The sequence below is a fragment of the Drosophila bipectinata genome, chromosome 4 (assembly GCF_030179905.1).
Source record: "Drosophila bipectinata strain 14024-0381.07 chromosome 4, DbipHiC1v2, whole genome shotgun sequence".
NCBI classification, from domain to species: Eukaryota; Metazoa; Arthropoda; class Insecta; order Diptera; family Drosophilidae; genus Drosophila; species Drosophila bipectinata.
In genome coordinates, this window is record NC_091740.1 from 8,325,403 (window position 1) to 8,344,762 (window position 19,360).

The window sequence follows — 19,360 nt, forward strand, 5'->3', positions numbered from 1 at the left end:
CTATTGAGCCGCGAAAAAACATTTAAAAAACATACATATTTACGTTCCACAAAGCAAGTGCATTCGCCCGCGCATAGACTTCATATATATATACGTTTCACAATTCCGCTACGGTTCTGAGCGCACAGTGGGACAAGTCGTGTTCGTCGCGGGCAAATAAATTTAAAAAAAAAATATGGCGCCGGAATTATTTACTTCGGGTTGGTCGGAACTTAATAAATCAACCATGAACTCCAGCGGCGCAGACACAGGTGCACCCACTCCAACCCGTAGTGCTGTTCTAAAGTGCAAGGCCCTGGGTATTCTCCAGGACTTGCAGAGGATCCAAAGAGCTCTTCAGTCTGTTTCCAAGGTGACGATGCCATGCTCAACGTGCGTCATGGTCAGATAGTCGCCATGTTCAGCGACTTCAAGGCCATCCACGGGGAGCTTGAGGATTTGGACATTTCGCAGATCAGTAGTGAGCTCCGATGGACTGTCTCGGAGCTGGTAGTGACAATGCAGGCCGAAATTGAGCACGAGACGACCCTTCGCTCTTCCCGAATTGCTGCCCACTCCACCCTAGCTAACGGAATGTCCACCATGCAGGTTGACTCGGGGTCAGGTCAAAGGTTTCAAGCTTTGCCTCCCTTGCCTCTTCCTACCTTCAGCGGTGGATACTCTGAATGGCCTGAGTTTTACTCGATTTTCTGTACAATCGTCGGCGGTAATCCGAGCATCAGTAAGGTGGAAAAGCTGCAAAGGTTGCGATCTTGCCTTCGGGAGTCCGCTTTCGAAGCAGTTCGCTCCTTGGAAGTCTCTGATGAGAATTATGATGTCGCGCTGAATTGGTTGGAGAAACGATTTAATAGCCGTCGTTTAATATTTCAGGCTCATGTGAACGAGATTCTTGGCCTCACTCTAGTGGAAGGTGATTCAATAACAGGTCTTCGAGGGTTATCCGACAAATTCAATGCCCATATGAGAACTTTGAAGAATTTGCGAATGAGATAGCCGGCTGCATCATTGTCCAGGTGCTTCTTCAACGGTTGGACCCAGCTACCCAGGTTAAGTGGGAGGAGAGTCTAAATTCTTCAAGTTCCGACGCCATCCCTACTTGGGAGTCGCTGGCAGAGTTTCTGGAGCAGCGATGCAGGACTTTGGAGGCTATGGATGTGGCCGCTGGGCAGAGCTATGGAGCGGATCCCTCTTCGGGTTGGAGTGCTTCGCTGGGAGCTGATTAAGCTGTACCTCGCCCCTTACGAATATATTTGGAGGACAGGCCCCAACGGAGGGGGGAATGTCGGGTCAGGCAGCAGCGGTGTAATTTTAATATTTAAATATGTTAGCGTAATGTTTGGTAATGTTTATTTATGGCTTAAGTTTATACAAAAGCTTAGTTGATCGCAAGCCGACTCTCTCTCGGCCGCTCGATTCAACGGGCTTTCTATAGAGAGTTTTAGCTCGCAGTGTTTAGGTCGGGCCGCCCTCTCCATTATTCGAGAGCTTTAGCTTCGCAGTGACCAGTCGGGCCGCCCTCTCTGTATTCACTTTTAGTCTCTGCATGCACCATAAGCTGGTTTATCAGATGATCATCCGGCTTCATCTGCAGGCAGAAATAAACATTTTTATAACGTTGAACCTAATTAAATTCTGATTTTTTATTTACGGCATTGAAAACTCTCAATGACCAAACAGTTTCAATAGACAGATTGTAAATAAAAAAATGATTAAAGAACAAGAAAGCTAACTTCGGGCGGAGTCGAAGTTGATATACCCTTGCAGTTAAAACCGGATATACATCCAAAAAGAGCTCTCACGTCAAAAACACGTAACTCTAAAAACTCAGTTATATGGCAGCTATAGGATATAGTCGGCATATCCGGGCCGTTCCTACTTATATACTGCGTGCAAAGGAAAGGGTGTATCCAAAGTTTCATGTAGATAGCCTTAAAACTGAGAGACTAGTTTGTGTAGAAACAGACAGACGGACATGCTCATATCAACTCATGAGGTGATCCTGATCAAGAATATATATACTTTATAGGGTTGGAGGTGTCTACTTCACTGCGTTGCACACTTTTGACCAAAATTATAATACCCTCTGCAAGGGTATAAATCTATATATATTAAAATGCTCTGTTGGTATCTACGTCATTTATAGACTTGAAAAGTTCTGAACCGATTAGCCCAAATTTTTACCCAACATGCGTTGAGGTTCCACCTCGGTTTATGTCTACTTTTGATGTTGATAGCTTATCTGCGTTTGCAAATATATTACTTTTTTCGCGTTTCCCCGTGCCCCTACTTTTCTATTTAGGCAGACAGCTAAGAAGAAAATGTCAAATGAAAATGTCAAAATGTCAGAAACGAATGTCATTAGAAACGAAGTCATGCCACCCAAGAAGTCGAATTTTAGTCGTCTTACTCGCAATACAAAAGCAAAAAGACTTAACATTTCGAATAGAACTGACGACGAGCGGGCCTCCATTCGAGAGACTGAGCGGCTGAGAGCCATGCGGATGCACATGCGGGCAAGGGTAGCTGAAGCGCGTTTACAGTTTGCAACAGATCAAAACCTGCAATACAATCGTCTTGCATTCCGATATAATTCAACTGTTGATTATAGCTCGAATCGCAATGTCGTTATTGGCCGGATGAATCAGGTCTGCACACTGTCAGGCTCTCAAATTCAACAACGAACCAAAAGGATTGTGTTGCGCTTCCGGGAAAGTGAAATTGCCTCAACTTGAAGCACCACCAGAGCCTCTGCACTCTCTATTAGCTGGATCTACTGCTGAGTCGAAGCATTTCCTGTCGAACATTAGGAAATACAACTCTTGCTTCCAAATGACGTCATTTGGTGCGGAAATTATAACTGCACAATTCATGCCAACTTTTAAAATCAAAGGACAAATCTATCACAAAGCCGGTTCCCTGCTTCCGTTCTCAGACAGCGAACACAAATTTCTTCAAATGTACTTTATTGGTGATGATGGAGCTGAAGTCGATGCACGTTATGGAATCAATACCTCGGTGAAGAAGCCCATTATTTCGCAGCTACAGAAGCTTTTTCACGAACGGAACCATTTGGTGCGTTTGTTCAAAACAGCAATCGATATAATGTCTTCGGATACCCATTAAATTGTCATTCATGCAGACAAAACGCCTGCTGGAGAACATATCAGGAGATACAATGCTCCAACTATAGACGAAGTGGCAATTGTCATAGTCGGGGATCAGTTCCAACCTCGAAATATTGTTCTCCATCGACGAAACGATCGATTGGTAAACGTCGCAGAAACTCACCTGTTACCGCCGTCATAGAATTAAGTTTATATTTGAAAAATGAAATCGTTAAAATTAGTGTTGAATAATGTTTAGAATAAGTTTTGAAAAACGCTAGACGTAAGCTTATTGATATACGGAAAATGGCGGAAGAACGAGGCGTTTGTGATCGCTAGGTGAAGCTAACGAGGCGAGGGAAAACGACGAAGTTTTTTAGCTCGCGCGCCATGATTTGAGTTTAAATAAAGGAAAGAACAACCAAATCCATGTTTGCTTAAAAAATCGTGCACCAACCTCGCCCCGACCTCAACATTTCTAAAAAACTTCCTCCAAAACTTCGTTACCTGCGGATTAAGGCAGAAAAAAACAGCGTCGCGTCGCCAGCAGACAACAGCTAGACCGACAGGAGGCGACAAATTTTGGAAGTAACGAAAGTGGAGGCGTCGCGTCCCTAGCAGCCACTGGCTAGGTTGAGTTGAGCACGCCATTCTTGGGGAAAACCAGAACTCTTGCGGATAAAGGCAGAGGTAAGGCGTCGCGTCCCTAGCAGCCACAGGCTAGGTCGAAAAAGCACGCAGCCAAGAAGAAGAAAAGCAGACGCCATATTGCAAGCACTCCGGACAACGCGAAGCATGAACGTTGAGGTGTGCAGAATTTGCGAGAACAAAAACGAAACAGCGTCAGAAAAGTGGGTACAGTGCGACGTTTGCGGAAGGTGGTACCATTTCGAGTGTGCCGGCGTAGAGGACGACATTGAGAGCAAGGATTGGAGTTGCGATTACTGTCTTGCGGGTTGCAGCCACATAGCACCGTTCAGCGGTATGCAAAGATCACCAGTACAGTCTCAAACACGTGAAGACGCAATGGATATCCCAGAACCGCACAGCAAAGCGCTAGCCGTCGATACGCTAATCGATGCAAAATTCTCATGCAGATGAACCCCGCTGACGTAGCGGTAGCTGGGATGTTTCGAGCCACAGATTCACCTACAAGTACTCAAATAGCGGCCCGGCAAGCTATACCAAAGGACCTTCCAACATTCAGCGGGGATCCTGATGACTGGCCGTTATTTATCAGCACATTTGAACACAGTACGACAGCAGCGGGATATACGAATGTGGAAAACATGCTACGTCTGCAAAAGTCGCTTAAAAGGAAAGCTCGTGACTTGGTTAGAGATAAACTCCTACTTCCTAACCTAGTCCCAGAAGTCATCAGCACTTTGAAGATGTTCTTCGGCAGACCAGAGCACATCCTAGAAAGAATGGTGGAAAAGGTGCGAAGACTGGCACCACCCAAAGACAGATTGGAGGCGTTAATAGAGTACGCGCTGGCAGTGCGAAACGTCTGTGCTACTATGGAGGCGTGCGATCTAAAGGCGCATCTCAACAATCCAATGTTGGTCAAGGAGCTGGTAGATAAGCTTCCCAACCAACACAAGCTAAACTGGGCAATGCAACTCCGCGACGATAGAGTGGCCGCAGTCAAGGCATTCAGTGATTGGCTGTATAAAATCGCAGAGGCAGCGTCATTAGTGGTGGCGCCATCGTTTTACAAAACGGGCGCAGTTAATTCCCACAACAGTCGCCGCCCGGACAAGGGAGTGGCAGATGAGCCTGGACCAGCACGAGGACAAACACGATCGAACGCGATCCATACGGAAGCAGCTCAGGAGCAAGTTCAACAGAGGTGCGTAGCTTGCGGCGACCCGAGTCACAACCCAGCACAATGTCAGGTGTTCTTGAACCTTGACGCGGAGCACAGGTGGCAGGTAATCAGAGCGGGTAAAGCCTGTTTCTGCTGCCTCAAGGTACACCGGAACAGATGCCGAACCGGGAACTGTGGAATTAACGGCTGTACAAAGAGACACCATGAGTTACTTCATTCAGATTATGTTCCCAACACAATCGGCCAAGACAGACCACAGAGTCACGTGAGTACGCACCGAGACGACAACCACGGAAGTCAGTTCTTTCGCATCATTCCAGTCAAGCTGCATTACGGCAGCAGGCAGACTGAGATCTACGCCTTTTTAGATGAAGGATCATCCGTGACCCTAGCAGATGCATCCGTATTCCAAAGACTGGGAATACAAGGCCAGGCAGCGCCAATGTGTTTGCAGTGGACCGCAGAGACGACTCGACTCGAGAGTGGATCCGTGAAAGCATCCGTCCAAATCTCGGAAATTAACTGCGATAAGGTTTACTGGTTGAATAACGTCCAGACCGTTCAGAACCTAGCACTACCGAGACAGACAGTCAACATGAAGGAGTTATGCGACAGATTCCAGCATTTGAAAGACTTGCCGCTACGGTCCTACTCTGCCCAGCCGACTTTGCTAATCGGAACCAATAACTGGAAGCTAGCAGTCCCTCCCAAGATCCGCGAAGGAAAATGGAACGAGCCGATAGCATCGAAGTGCATGCTAGGATGGAGCATCCAAGGATCGGCGAACCCACAACGATCCATTTTCATGCACCACTGCGACTGCGACTGGCAAGAACTCCATGATGACATCAAGGAACATTTCAACCTGGACGCACTCGTACCACGAAAGCTGCACTCAGCTGAGGATGAGCTGGCAGCGAAGATACTGGAAAGCACCTGCCAAAATAAGTCCGGAAAATATGAAGTTGGACTTCCGTGGCGCGGTGGTATCGACAAACTCCCTGAGAGCCGGAGTAACGCTCTGAAGCGGCTTACCTGCATGAAGAAAAAGGTCTCTCAAGAACCAGATCTGTATGCAAAGATTGACGCCCAAATCAGGAACCTTCTAGACAAAGGATACGCGGTTAAGCTATCCGAGGAAGAAACCAGCCGGGAGAACAGCCGTACATGGTATCTGCCAATATTCATAGCGCTGAATCCAAACAAGCCGAAAAAGATAAGGCTCGTATGGGATGCAGCCGCAAAGGCACACGGATACGCGCTAAATGACTACCTACTCAGAGGACCAGATTGCCTGAACCCACTCATAGACGTCTTGCTAGCCTTTCGGGTCAACAAAATAGCGATTTGTGGCGACATTGCGGAAATGTTTCACAGGATCAAAATTCGCGAGGAGGACATGCAGGTGCAGCGATTTTTGTGGTATGACAAAGGCAGCGACAAAGTAGACACCTATGTCATGCGAGCTATGACTTTTGGGATTAGCTGCGCGCCGTTTATAGCGCACTTCGTTCTAGATAAGAACGTGGAGACCACCCAAGAAGAGTTCCCATTGGCTTTAAACGCCATCCAAAGGACGCACTACGTTGACGTCTTCATCGATAGCATGAGGAACGAACAGGAGGCCATCCAGATCACCAGAGAAGTTATAGAAGTACATCGCAGAGGCGGATTCGAGATCCGTAACTGGTCGTCGAATTCGGAAGAAGTGCTCGAAAGCTTGCAGGATAATGGCAACGCTGGAACCCAAAAGCCCGTGGATTTTTGTGCAACAGAAAAGATACTTGGCATGTTCTGGGACCCACATACTGATATGTTCAAATTTATCTGCAGATTTGCAAGGCTGAAGCGTGATGTGCTGGCGGAAAACGTAGCCCCTACCAAGCGAGAAGTATTACAAGTTTTGATGTCGATCTTCGATCCATTGGGATTTTTATCATGCCAACCGATTGGACTAAAGATACTCCTCCAGTGTATATGGCGGCAGAAAATTGACCTGAGAAACCTGAGAGGATTCTAGAAGAATGGCGCCAATGGAAAACCATTTTGCAAGACATAAGGACTTTCGAGGTCCCTAGATGCTTTTCCCCAGCCACATCGGAGCCATGTCAAATTGGACTCCATACATTCGTCGACGCCAGCGAGCAAGCATATTCTGCAGTCTGCTACTTGCGCGTGGCAACGGATGACAGAGTCGTGGTATCTTTGGTAATGGCGAAATCTAAGGTGGCACCTTTAAAACCACCTTCGATTCCGCGTATGGAGCTGCAGGCAGGAGTTATGGGAGCACGCTTAGCCCAAAAGGTGATGAGCACACGCAACCTACGAATTGACAACGCCACATACTGGTCGGACTCCAAGACAGTGTTGCAGTGGCTAACTATGGACCCCCGCAACTTTCATCAGTTCGTGATGCACAGAGTCGCCGAAATTCTGGAAACAACACTGGTCGAGCAATGGCGGTGGATTCCTTCAAAGCTGAACGTAGCAGATGGAGCTACCAAGGTCACCGGGCAAACCCAACAAGAGACGTGGATAACGGGCCCGGAGTTCCTGAAGACCGATGCGAGCAACTGGCCAATATCCAAGAAGCAGGAGAGCATCATCGATACCTCGGAGATCCGGAAGCATGTGATGACGACGCATTCGAAATCAGTGGTTATGTTCAACGCGCACGATTTCTCAAATTGGCGGCGGTTATACAGAGCAGTGGCGCTAGTACTCCTGTTCATTGATCGGCTGCGAGCGAAATGTGCCGGACAAGATATGCCATCAACCACGACAACGGCTCATGTGAGCAAGGCAAAGATGCTGCTATACAAGCAATCCCAATCCATCGCCTTCGCAGCAGAACTAAAAACGTTATCCGCGGGAACGGCGCTCCTCAAGGGAAGCAGATTGGCCGGATTGAACGCGTACCTGGACAACGATGGAATACTACGAACAAGAGGCAGATTGAACGCAGTTGACATAGCTGAGGACGCCATTATACTAGCTCATGGATGCCGGAAAACCAACCTCATAGTTAGGAGCTTCCACGAAAAGTATCACCATCTCGCTCACGAAACTGTAATAAACGACATCAAAAATTCGTTTTATATCAGCCGGCTACGAGTACTGCACAAATCTGTACGAAACACATGCCAACGATGCAAGATCGACAGAGCAGTTCCCAGACCACCCCAGATGGCACCAATCCCGAGGGCAAAAGTTGGAAGCTTCGAGAGGCCGTTCACCTATACAGGCGTTGACTATTTTGGCCCGTTATTGGTGAACGTCGGCCGGCGCAAAGAGAAGAGATGGGTAGCTCTGTTCACCTGTCTTACGTTGCGCGCGGTGCATTTTGAGATCACCTACAGTCTAGATACTAGTTCATGTATCATGTGCCTAGCCAATTTTATGGCCCTTCGAGGGACACCGAAGGAAATATTTTCAGACAACGGTACAAATTTCAGAGCCACGGAAAAAGCCGTGCGCGAGGAGCTGAAAAAGATTGAGTACGATAAGATCACTATTAAGTTCGACGGCATAAAGTGGCGATTCAACCCACCAGGAGCACCGCACATGGGTGGAGCATGGGAGAGACTCGTCAGGACAACGACCTGCCGCTAGGATCAGCGAACGGATACAAGCCGCTGCCAAAAGAGGGAATGAATCTGAAGCGTAGATGGAACGAGACTCAGCGCTTCGGAGACCGCTTTTGGCAACGATGGGTTAAGGAGTATGCACCCGTGTTAACCAGGCGCACCAAATGGTTCGAGAAGGTAACTCCAATCACCATCGGAAGCATCGTCGTAGTCGTGGATGAGCTTCTTCCGAGGAACCTGTGGCTGAAAGGACGCGTGACTGACGCAATGATGGCCAAAGCAACAAAGGTAGCAGTTCTGGACGTCGGCTTGGAGGATGGTAACTGACCACGGATCGGGATCAATTACGGGGGAGGGAATGTTACCGCCGTCATAGAATTAAGTTTATATTTGAAAAATGAAATCGTTAAAATTAGTGTCGAATAATGTTTAGAATAAGTTTTGAAAAACGCTAGACGTAAGCTTATCGATATACGGAAAAATGGCGGAAGAACGAGGCGTTTGCGATCGCTAGGTGAAGCTAACGAAGCGAGGGAAAACGACGAAGTTTTTTAGCTCGCGCGCCATGATTTGACTTTAAATAAAGGAAAGAACAACCAAATCCATGTTTGCTTAAAAAATCGTGCACCAACCTCGCCAGACCTCAACATCACCGTTGTTACGATGCTTTGCAGTATCCACTCATCTTCTGGGATGGTGCCGATGGATATCATTTTAATCTGAGGATGGTAGATCCAGCCAATGGTGTAGAAACGAATAAAAAGTGCAGCGCGATGAACTTTTACTCATACCGATTAATGGTTCGGAGGACCGATGACAATCATATATTGAAATGTCGTCAGTTGTTTCATCAGTACATTGTCGATATGTATGCAAAAATTGAAACAGAACGTTTGCTGTTCCTCCCATTGAATCAGACGAAACTTCGGTCCGAGGAATATATCCATTTGCGGGATGTTGTGATGAATGACCGTAATACAACCAACGTTGGAAAGCTCACGATTTTGCCATCCTCATACATAGGTAGTCCACGAAAATTATTCTTTTTTGTTTGACTTATTTCTTATGCGTGCAACCACAATATGCCACAGCGAAACGTGGCAGGCTACTGCTAGTATATATATAAATAAGCGTCGCTGGCAGAGCAGAGGTCATCGCTTATGGATAAATGTGTATATGAAAAGAGACCGACGAAGAGTAAGACGAAGAGACTTTGCTCGAGGGAGGCTGGAGTGCATAAACACACCCACGGTGCATGCGAACCGTTTGTCCTGGGTCTCGTTTTTGAAAATTGAAAATCAAGCTTCAATTTCCGATATTACTCAACTTGGTAGCACGTCAGAATTTTACGGTTCAGTTTTTCAAAAATGACCAAAACGCCATTATTCTCCCCTTTTCAAACAATTTTTGTTCTTGTCACGATAAAAAAACTTGACGGGATGGGAATATATTGACTCCGGATTCGTGATCAGCACAAAAAACCTTTCGAAAACACTTTATCCCATCTTATTCGCACGACCCATGCAAGGCAGTGTAATTATAAAAGTATAGTGGTGTTATTTTAGAGACAAGGAATAACCCTCACCGTTCCGCAGAGTTTAGAACCAAGCGACTCAAAAAGCAACGCATACGCGCTACAGAATTTGTGATGGGACAAAGACTGGCCGTCGCGCCTATGCTACACCAAGGAAACACCGCGCATATGCGCTAGCGAGTCCGATTATCGCGACGAATCGATAAGGCATACGCCAGACTAGTTCCTTAGTCACTTAGTGGTAAGGCTAACTGTCATGGTCGAGAATGTCAGGGTCGGAGATGTCTCCTTCACTGCGTTGCACACTTTTGGACAAAATTATAATACCCTCTGCAAGGGTATAATAAATGGAAATGTATGTACTAGAAAGCACTTAGACGATTTATACAAAAAATCTAAAATGCATATGTTAATTTGAGAACGTAGAATGTTATTTTGGTAAATTTTTATATTATTTATTTTTTGTATCTTACACAACTTTTTATACCCTTTTTAATATAATTACTATAATATCTATATATTTTGTGTTTTATATATATACATCTTATTGGTATTTTAATACTATTTGGGATACCCTCAAATAATGGTGTCCAGTTGCCGGGCTTGGTGCAAAATTTTTTTCTGGTGTCCCACTAAAGTTATGCCCATGTCTGTTAACTGTTGAGCGGTTAGCCGGGAAATCTATTAAAAAAAAATTATACATTTATATTTTTAATAAATTGGAAAAACCTCTTTCTATGATGAAAATTTATTTTAACTGCAGTAAAATTAATTAAATGAGATGTAAATTAGGGAGGAATGTTGAATTGGAATAAGAAGAGAAGAGGAATGAGTCTGAAAAATTTTAACTATCCAAATTAACTTAAAACGTGTTAAAACTTTAAATCGATCAGACCAGAAACAGCTCAGTTTTTGGGGTTGGAGTAAAGTCGTTTTTTAGTTTGTTTAAAAAATAGAAAAATCCGAATTTCGTGTTCTGATCAAACATGGTTATTTTAATGGGTAAAAACCCCGTGAAAGCGATACAATTTTTAGTCTCGGGACTTATTGATCCATGTGTTAGTTATAAAACTATTTTTTTATTTGTTAGAACTCAACAAACCAAAATGAAAACAATTTTAATTTCAGAAAAAGAAATACAAAATATCCATTTGTTTTCTAAATAAAAAAGAGGATTTCCTTATATATCCAAAAATTTTTTTCATACCTGTTGGGCGTTTATTAAATTAGCCTCCTTAAAATGCTGACAATACCTAGACATTTTTATATATTCCAACCATAAATCGGTGCTTATAAATACATTTTGAGCATGTTGCGCATCTAATATATGTGTATTGTCTGATTCGGGAGAGTTACGTGTTGTCAGTAAGGACTGCGGTTGTCTTGCCAAGTTATCGAGGGTTGAGACAATACTGGCAAACGTTGGACGATGAGTTCGCTGTTTTTGCCAGCAATCCAACATTAGCTGGTATAAAGCTTCAGGGCAATCCATTGGAGCTGGCAATCGATATCCCTTCTCGATGCTTTTTATTACATCCTAATATAAATAAAGCATATATATTCATAAACATTAAATTTAGTTAAGTTCGTTTTTATTACCTGATTTGACCAGTTCCAATATGGGCGTTCCCCATAGGACATGACTTCCCATAAAACTACACCGTAAGACCATACATCGGAAGCTGATGTGAACTTTCTGAAAGCTATGGCTTCTGGGGCTGTCCAGCGAACAGGAATTTTACCTCCCTGCATAAAAATGTAAATAGGGGTACATTTATATTAGAAGATACCTTTTTATACCCTTGCAGAGGGTATTATAATTTTGGTCAAAAGTGTGCAACGCAGTGAAGGAGACATCTGCGACCCAATAAAGTATATATATTCTTCATCAGGGTTTATATACCCTATATCAACTCCTGAGTTGATATGAGCATGTCCGTTTGTCTGTCTGTCTGTTTCTACGCGAACTAGTCTCTCAGTTTTAAAGCTATCGACTTGAAACTTTGCACACATCCTTCTTTTCTTTGCACGCAGTATATGACTCGGAAGAAACAGACAGACAGAAGGAAATGCTTATATCAACTCGGGAGGTGATCCTGATCAAAAATATATATATTTTTTATGGTCGGAGATGTGTCCTTCACTCCGTTGCCCACTTTTGACCAAAATTGTAATACCTCTAATAAAGGGTATAATAACTATAATAAAAATAACTTTTAATAAAAGTAACTCATTTTATTAAAAAAAAAACAATACGTTGTGAAGAAGAACACCTAAAACGGAAAATGGCAACTCATGTGTCGAAAGTCAAAGTAACTTTAAAAAAGTAAGTAAAGTAAGCAAAGTAAGTATATTTGGGGAATTTAATTTTGTGTAATACATTCATACTCATATAACTTACTCTTGTTGTATATGCATCACTAGCATTCTCAATTTCTCGTGACAGTCCAAAATCAGCAATTTTACAAATTAATTGTGCATTTACAAGAACGTTTCGGGCGGCTAAATCTCTATGGACATAGTTCATCTCACTCAGATAAGCCATACCGCTGGAAATTCCCCGAAGCATTATAATCAATTGTAAAGTTTGAAACTTTCCATCGTTAACGCGTAAAAATGTATCCAAGCTTCCATTTTCCATGAATTCAGTTATGATCATAACAGGATTAGACCTAGTTACAACCCCTTGCAAATAAATTACATTAGGATGGTCGAATTGCCCCATAATTGAAGCTTCAGTCAAAAAGTCGCACCGCGATTTTTCCGAAGATCCTGAAAAAAAATATTAAACCGAATACATCAGCATTACTTAAAAATAACAATAAACAAGAAAGGAAAGCTAACTTCGGGCGGAGCCGAAGTTTATATACCCTTGCAGTTTAAACCGGATATATATCGCAAACATCGGATATAGTTGGCCGATCCTTATGGAATTATGAATATATAATCCAATTTATTACAATACAAAATCTAAAAAAAGTCTCAAGCTTCTATCTTCAAAAATATCAAAGTTGGTATTTCTACCAAAAACCATTTCCGATCGTTCAGTTATATGGCAGCTATAAGATATAGTCGGCCGATCGTTATGAAATTTGGTAGATCGGATTAACTGACCAAGAATATAATCTGTACCAAGCTCCAGCTTTCTATCTTTAACAACACGAAAGTTGGGTCATTTCCGATCGTTCAGTTATATGGCAGCTATAAGATATAGTCGGCCGATCCTTATGAAATTTGGCATGTCATATTATTTTGCCAAAAATAGCTCTCATATCAAATTTGAACTCTCTAACTTTAAAAACACCAAAGTTATACCATTTCCGATCAATCAGTTATATGGCAGCTATAGGATATAGTCGGCCGATCCGGGCCGTTCCGACTTATATACTGCGTGCAAAGGAAAGAAGGGTGTGTGCAAAGTTTCAAGTCGATAGCTTTAAAACTGAGAGACTAGTTCGCGTAGAAACAGACAGACAGACGGACAGACGGACAGACGGACAGACGGACATGCTCATATCAACTCAGGAGGTGATCCTGATCAAGAATATATATACTTTATAGGGTCGGAGATGTCTCCTTCACTGCGTTGCACACTTTTGACCAAAATTATAATACCCTCTGCAAGGGTATAAAAATAAGTATAGTCGAGTTTTGTGACTATATTACACTCGGTACTCATCTGTTCTAGCCACACTTTAACCTTTAAAGTTTAAAAGTATGGATTCTCAGCAAAAAATTTGGCCCATACTTTTTCGCTTGCCAAAAAGTAAAATGCCGAAGCCCCCTACGTCACTACTGCCGATTGAGTAGGGAAGCAAAATAAAAAATCTATAACTCCTCTAAAAATAGTTTGGCATTAAAACAGTGGTCGGCACTCCATACAATGATATGATTTTAACCCCTTAGTATCAGTAACGAATAAAAGAAAGTAGGGCGTGAGCATGACGTTTCACACGTTTATACTTTGAGTGTGCGGCAGAACTCGGACAAAGAAATTTCCTATACCCAGAAATAGGCCGTGCCGACCACTGCAATAAAACATCTCTCAAAAAGATTATTGAACTGGGGCTAGTGGGAGTGGGCGAGGCGCAATGTTGAAATAAACTTGATCTGCGCGGATACCATACGATCGACTCAGCTGTTGATGCCGATCATATATATGAAGAAGCTGAGAATATATGTATATTTTTTATGGTTTCAGAGATGATTCCTTGCATTCACCAAAATACAATATAGCCTTGTACTCTAAGAAATTGAGTAATTAAAATTAATATTTACATTCATATATTTACATATATGTGAAAATATATTCACATTCATTTATAGGAAGACAAGATAGGAAAGCTAACTTTGGGCGGAGCCGAAGTTGATATACCCTTTATATAAGTTGATATATATTTAACTTGCAGTTAAAACCGGATATGTATCATCGGAAATGGTTGGTCGATACTTATGAGAATAAAACAATAAAACAATAAAACAAGAAAGGAAAGCTAACTTCGGGCGGAGCCGAAGTTGATATACCCTTCCAGTAACCGGATGTATATCGCAAACATCGAATATAGTTGGCTGATCCTTATGAGAATATGATAATATAACCCAATTTATTATAATACAAAATTTAAAACAAGTCCCAAACTTCAATTTTCAAAAATACCAAAGTTGGTATTTCTACCAAAATACCAAATACCACTTATATGGCAGCTATAAGATATAGTCAACCGATAGTTATAAAATTTGGTAGGTCGGATTAACTGACCAAAAATATAATCAATACCAAATTTCAGCTTTCTATGTTTAAAAACACGAAAGTTGGGTCTAATTGAAGTTATACCATTTCCGATCAATCAGTTATATGGCAGCTATAGGATATAGTGCAATATAGTACATATATATATATACTGCGTGCAAAGGAAAGAAGGGTGTGTGCAAAGTTTCAAGTCGAAAGCTTTAAAACTGAGAGACTAGTTTGCGTAGAAACAGACAGACGGACAGACACAAGGACAGACGGACATGCTCAGATCAACTCAGGAGGTGATCCTGATGAAGAATATATATACTTTATTGGGTCGGAGATGTCTTCTTCACTGCGTTGCACACTTTTGACCAAAATTATAATACCTTATTTAAAAAGATAATAAATTATCTGCAAGGATATAAAAAAAATCCCAAGCTTCTATATTCAAAAAGTCCAAAGTTGGTATTTTTATCAAATACCATTTTCGATCGTTCAGTTATGGCCGATATAGATATATTCAGCTATTATATAGCTATTGGTTGACTATATTTTATTAAACTTTAAAACTTTTAAGTTTTTGTTTTTAAAGTAACATTTTTTGCACAGGAAAATACCAAGATACATTTAATTTCCAAACTGTAAAAAAATTCTATAATTCATACTGTTTTCGTTGTAAGTGTTCTGCCCAGAAAAAAACACTTTTATTTTGTTCAAACAAATTTTTGTTGATTAAAAATCAACTTTTAAAAGCTCCTTTAAAATCTTTTTTCTTTTTTAAAAGATCTTTTAAGAACTTTTAAAAACTCCTTCATTTAGTCGTTTTGTTAAAAGTGTATCTTATAACAAATGAGCATTTTCCGTTAAAGCCGTAACAACTGAAAATTCAAATCCCATGCACCTTTGGCCAAACTTAAGCTTGATTTTCTTTCTACCTACCTAAAATACCTCACACAAATAATTATATGTGCATTTTTTCTTTTGCTTGTTTTTCATATTTAGCGATAATTTTTGATCTATTGATGAATGTAGAATGTTTTCATCATATGTTTCTGTTGCTATGAGACATTCTAATCTTTTTCTTATCACCGTTATTTAAAAAAGATGTTGGTGCCTCGGGTATTGCGTGGTAAATATATATATAGTAGCGGACAATAAATCCGGACACCTAAGTACTTGTACTTGCGTTAGTGTGGTAGGAGCGCGTGTTATTATAACGAGTTGAAATTTTTTCGTTATATTCGGAAAGTATTTAGCTTTCATGGTCTGAAAGCATTTTTTAAATTTTTTATGTTAAACAAATTTTTTTTGTTTAAATATGTCGAAAATGACTGAAAATTTTCAAGGGGCCATATTGGCCTTACAATCGAACATCTTAAGCTTCCGAGGAATAAGCTCTAACGTTGGATTTATTAAGTCTTCTTTCGAGGATTTCCTACAACATTTTGAGAAAACCAGAACTCTAAAGCATTTTCCAGAATCAGGAAAGAAAAAGAAGACCAACTACCACTATTAAGCCTGGCTGATCGTTTCAAATCAGCAAAACATTTAAGAAGTAAGTTTTACCAGTCGAAATAAGCACTCGAACCGTTGGAGGGAACATTGAGGAGGCAGGACTTCATGGCCGGCAAACAGCGAAAAACCCAATCTTGACTTCAAAAATGATTCAGAAAAGGCTACAGTTGGTCAAAATGCACGAATCGTGGACTGTAAATGATTGGCGGAACGTCATTTTTTCTAACGACACCAACATAATCAATTTGGCTTACAATAGTATGAGCTAGGTGCGCCCCAAACGTGACAAACGCTTCAAAAATAATTGCTTACGGCGAAAGGTCAGGCAAGGAGCGTGCCGAATGGTCCGGGGATGCTTTTCTTACTATGGCGTTGGTGATTTGGAATTAATTGGTAGAACTGTGAATGCCGAAAAGTTTCAAGGTGTTCTAAATCGCCACCTTATACCCTCAATGAAAGAGTATCTTTCTCGTGCCCCAAACATAACACAGTGCGAAAGTGATTTGGAACTTTTGAAGAGACCTAGTAGGAATTGTTCATTAGCTCGAGTATAGTATAAAACCGTGTTTGAAATTTTTTTAACACCCTCAAAATCTTGATTTATTTAGAAAAAACGGTTTTTCGGGACTTTTTTGCTCCTAAAAATTCATAAGCGCGTAATTTTAAACCGATTTTAAAATTGTAGACTTTTATAATAGTTAAATGTTGTAGCTTTTGAAAAAAAAAATAGATCTTTAATTTATTTCAACAAAAAGGATACAATTTTTACGCAAGAAACTGACATTTTTGAATTTTTGTCGTGTTTTTCAGACTTTGACGCCATATTTTCGGTAGAATTTCTAAGAAATGATATCATTTTTGATACATATCATTATTGTCTCGTTAATTCTGAATAAAACGAGACCAGTTTCATTAGGAAATTATGAAAATTGTTGAAGTTATAACGCTTTTCCCAAAACAAGTCAGTGCAATTTTGTTGAAATAAATTAAAGATCTATTTTTTTTTCAAAAGCTCCAACATTTAATTATTGGAAAACGAAAAAAATTTTAAAATCGGTTTAAAATTACGCGTTTAGAAATTCAAATCCAAATCACTGTCGCACTGTGTTATTAAAGTTTTAAAGAATTTAAAATTAAAAAATTTAAATTAAAATTTAAATTTTAAATTTTAAATTTTAATTTAAATTTTTTAAGAGAATTTAATTTAACAGTGGAAAGTGTCTGTTATAAAGACAATTAAAAAAACTAACGAAAACTTGGTAGATTTTATGCCATCAAGAATAAAGGCCGTATTAAAAACTCAAGGAAGACCAACTAAATACAAAAAACTCAAATTAACCTCTTTTATATAAAAAAAAAAATTTTTTTTGACATTTTTACAGGAAATAATGGGCTGATTTTTTATGTAAAAATGGTACCTCCGAATTTAAGACCGCACAAGAAACAAATATATTAAATAAATCGTTGCAATTTTTTTTATTTCAAATAACACTGTGAGGCCAGGTTTTTCTCGCCGCAAAAAGACACTTTTTTGAAGCGACTCCAAGCGACAGCCGTCGCTGGACAAAAAAATTTTTTTTTTGACAAAAAAAATGTTTATATACTCTCCAAATATAGCCATTTATCATGTACAAAACTTAAATAATTATATTGTGCTCAGACAGAAATTCGCAAAACCCTTGTTTTTTTTTCAACCTTGGAACCATCCTGCCCCCTTTAATCCCCTTTAGCCACAGAGCTACAATCTGGTCATAATCGGACATATGATTAAAATTGAATTGAATAGCGGAAAAAAATACCAGTAGTACATGAAGATGGTATATATGAACAGGTAATATATAAAAATTGACAGAGATTTTAACGAAAATAAACGCTTTTACCAGCTGTTATTGTCCTTGTTATTAATTTTTTGTATTTGCAAAGACACAATTATCTGAGAATTGTCCCAAGCTGTTCCAAAAGTCACAAGCTTCTAACTTCAAAAATACTAAATAAGCTTCTATATTCAAAAAGTCCAAAGTTGGTATTATATATTATTATATATATATTATATATATATATATATATTATTATATTATTGTTTAATTATACGGCACCTGTACGATATAGTCGACCGATTTTTGTGAAATTAAATTCGAACTCTCTAAGCTGTTCCAAAAGTCACAAGCTTCTAACTTCAAAAATATTAAACAAGCTTCTATATTCAAAAAGTCCAATTTCCGATCGTTCAGTTATATGGCAGCTATAAGATTTAGTCGGCCGATCGTTAAGGTAGGTGTTTGGTCAGTTGAATTTGAAAGGTGGGATCAACAGACAAAAAAAAATCTGAACGAACTTCCAACTTTCTTTCTTCAAAAACGCACAAGTTACGTTATTTCCGATTGTTTAATTATACGGCACCTGTACGATATAGTCGACCGATTTTTGTGAAATTAAATTCTAACTCTCTAACTCTAACTCTTGGGTAGGAAAGTGATAACCAGCAGGACTAATAACCAATCCACCAACTATTCTGTTTTTAAATGCAAAAAAGTTTCGTATTCCCTTGCTTCACTCACCTGGTTTTAATGTCTTTATAGCAACGTCAATATCTTGCACAAAATTTGGCGGAATTTTTAAACGGCCACGGCAAACATCTCCGAATTCACCTCCACCTAATAGGAAAATGGAATATAATTTATATATTCTGATACCACTAGAAATATCAAATAACTTACCAATGATAGCTTCTATGGTGATATAGTTTGCATCTATTTCTCGAGCAAACTCCTTTATAGCCTGATTTGGGTCTTCATATGTATGTGGATCGACGTAGCTTCTGTTATGCCCAAACAATGGCGTTGTTACTAGGGAACAGCATTTTGTTTATTAATTGCAGCAAATACTACGAAATAGCTTAAATATATTTTTATTTATTCACTTAAAATTTATAACAAGAATGACTTCTATAAAAATCGTCCAAGATAACTAGGAAAAAAATTTCCATATTTCCTGAACCGGCGCTTTATGTCTTTTTAGGGGCGGGAATGACTGTAGCAAAAACTGTAACCAAAT

General features: G+C 40.4%; 3 protein-coding genes across 10 annotated transcripts in view; 2 read left to right on the forward strand and 1 right to left on the reverse strand.

Moving 5' to 3' along the window:
• Nucleotides 1–3,899: 3,899 nt before the first annotated feature.
• On the forward strand, nt 3,900–6,955 carry LOC122322138 (uncharacterized). The gene is made up of 2 exons (XM_043213577.1): nt 3,900–4,103; nt 4,202–6,955. Exons 1-2 carry the CDS (start codon nt 3,900–3,902, stop codon nt 6,953–6,955), a joined length of 2,958 nt encoding a protein of 985 aa, XP_043069512.1.
• A 191-nt stretch (nt 6,956–7,146) lies between these two features.
• Nucleotides 7,147–8,547, forward strand: LOC122322139 (uncharacterized). Its single transcript, XM_043213578.2, has one exon. It carries the CDS (start codon nt 7,147–7,149, stop codon nt 8,545–8,547), a length of 1,401 nt encoding a protein of 466 aa, XP_043069513.2.
• Nucleotides 8,548–10,486: 1,939 nt separating this feature from the next.
• Nucleotides 10,487–19,360, reverse strand: part of Eph (Eph receptor tyrosine kinase) — a 119,726-nt gene continuing 110,852 nt past the window's right edge. For all 8 annotated transcript variants that reach the window (XM_070282475.1, XM_043213527.2, XM_043213528.2 and 5 more), the window contains 6 exons: nt 19,024–19,152; nt 18,865–18,960; nt 12,458–12,828; nt 11,656–11,802; nt 11,264–11,593; nt 10,487–10,737 (listed from right to left, as the gene is read on the reverse strand). In XM_070282475.1, the coding sequence (XP_070138576.1) occupies nt 10,633–10,737; nt 11,264–11,593; nt 11,656–11,802; nt 12,458–12,828; nt 18,865–18,960; nt 19,024–19,152 (1,178 nt within the window). In that variant the 3' untranslated portion in view covers nt 10,487–10,632. The remainder of the gene's footprint in view (nt 10,738–11,263; nt 11,594–11,655; nt 11,803–12,457; nt 12,829–18,864; nt 18,961–19,023; nt 19,153–19,360) is intronic.

What these genes read in the sequence shown, in the direction of transcription:
- LOC122322139 (XM_043213578.2), top strand. Translation starts at nt 7,147, where the DNA reads ATGGCGAAATCTAAGGTGGCACCTTTAAAACCACCTTCGATTCCGCGT.
- LOC122322138 (XM_043213577.1), top strand. Translation starts at nt 3,900, where the DNA reads ATGAACGTTGAGGTGTGCAGAATTTGCGAGAACAAAAACGAAACAGCG. An exon ending in GCGGTATGCAAAGATCACCA is followed by an intron (nt 4,104 to 4,201) that starts GTACAGTCTCAA and finishes ATTCTCATGCAG; the next exon opens with ATGAACCCCGCTGACGTAGC.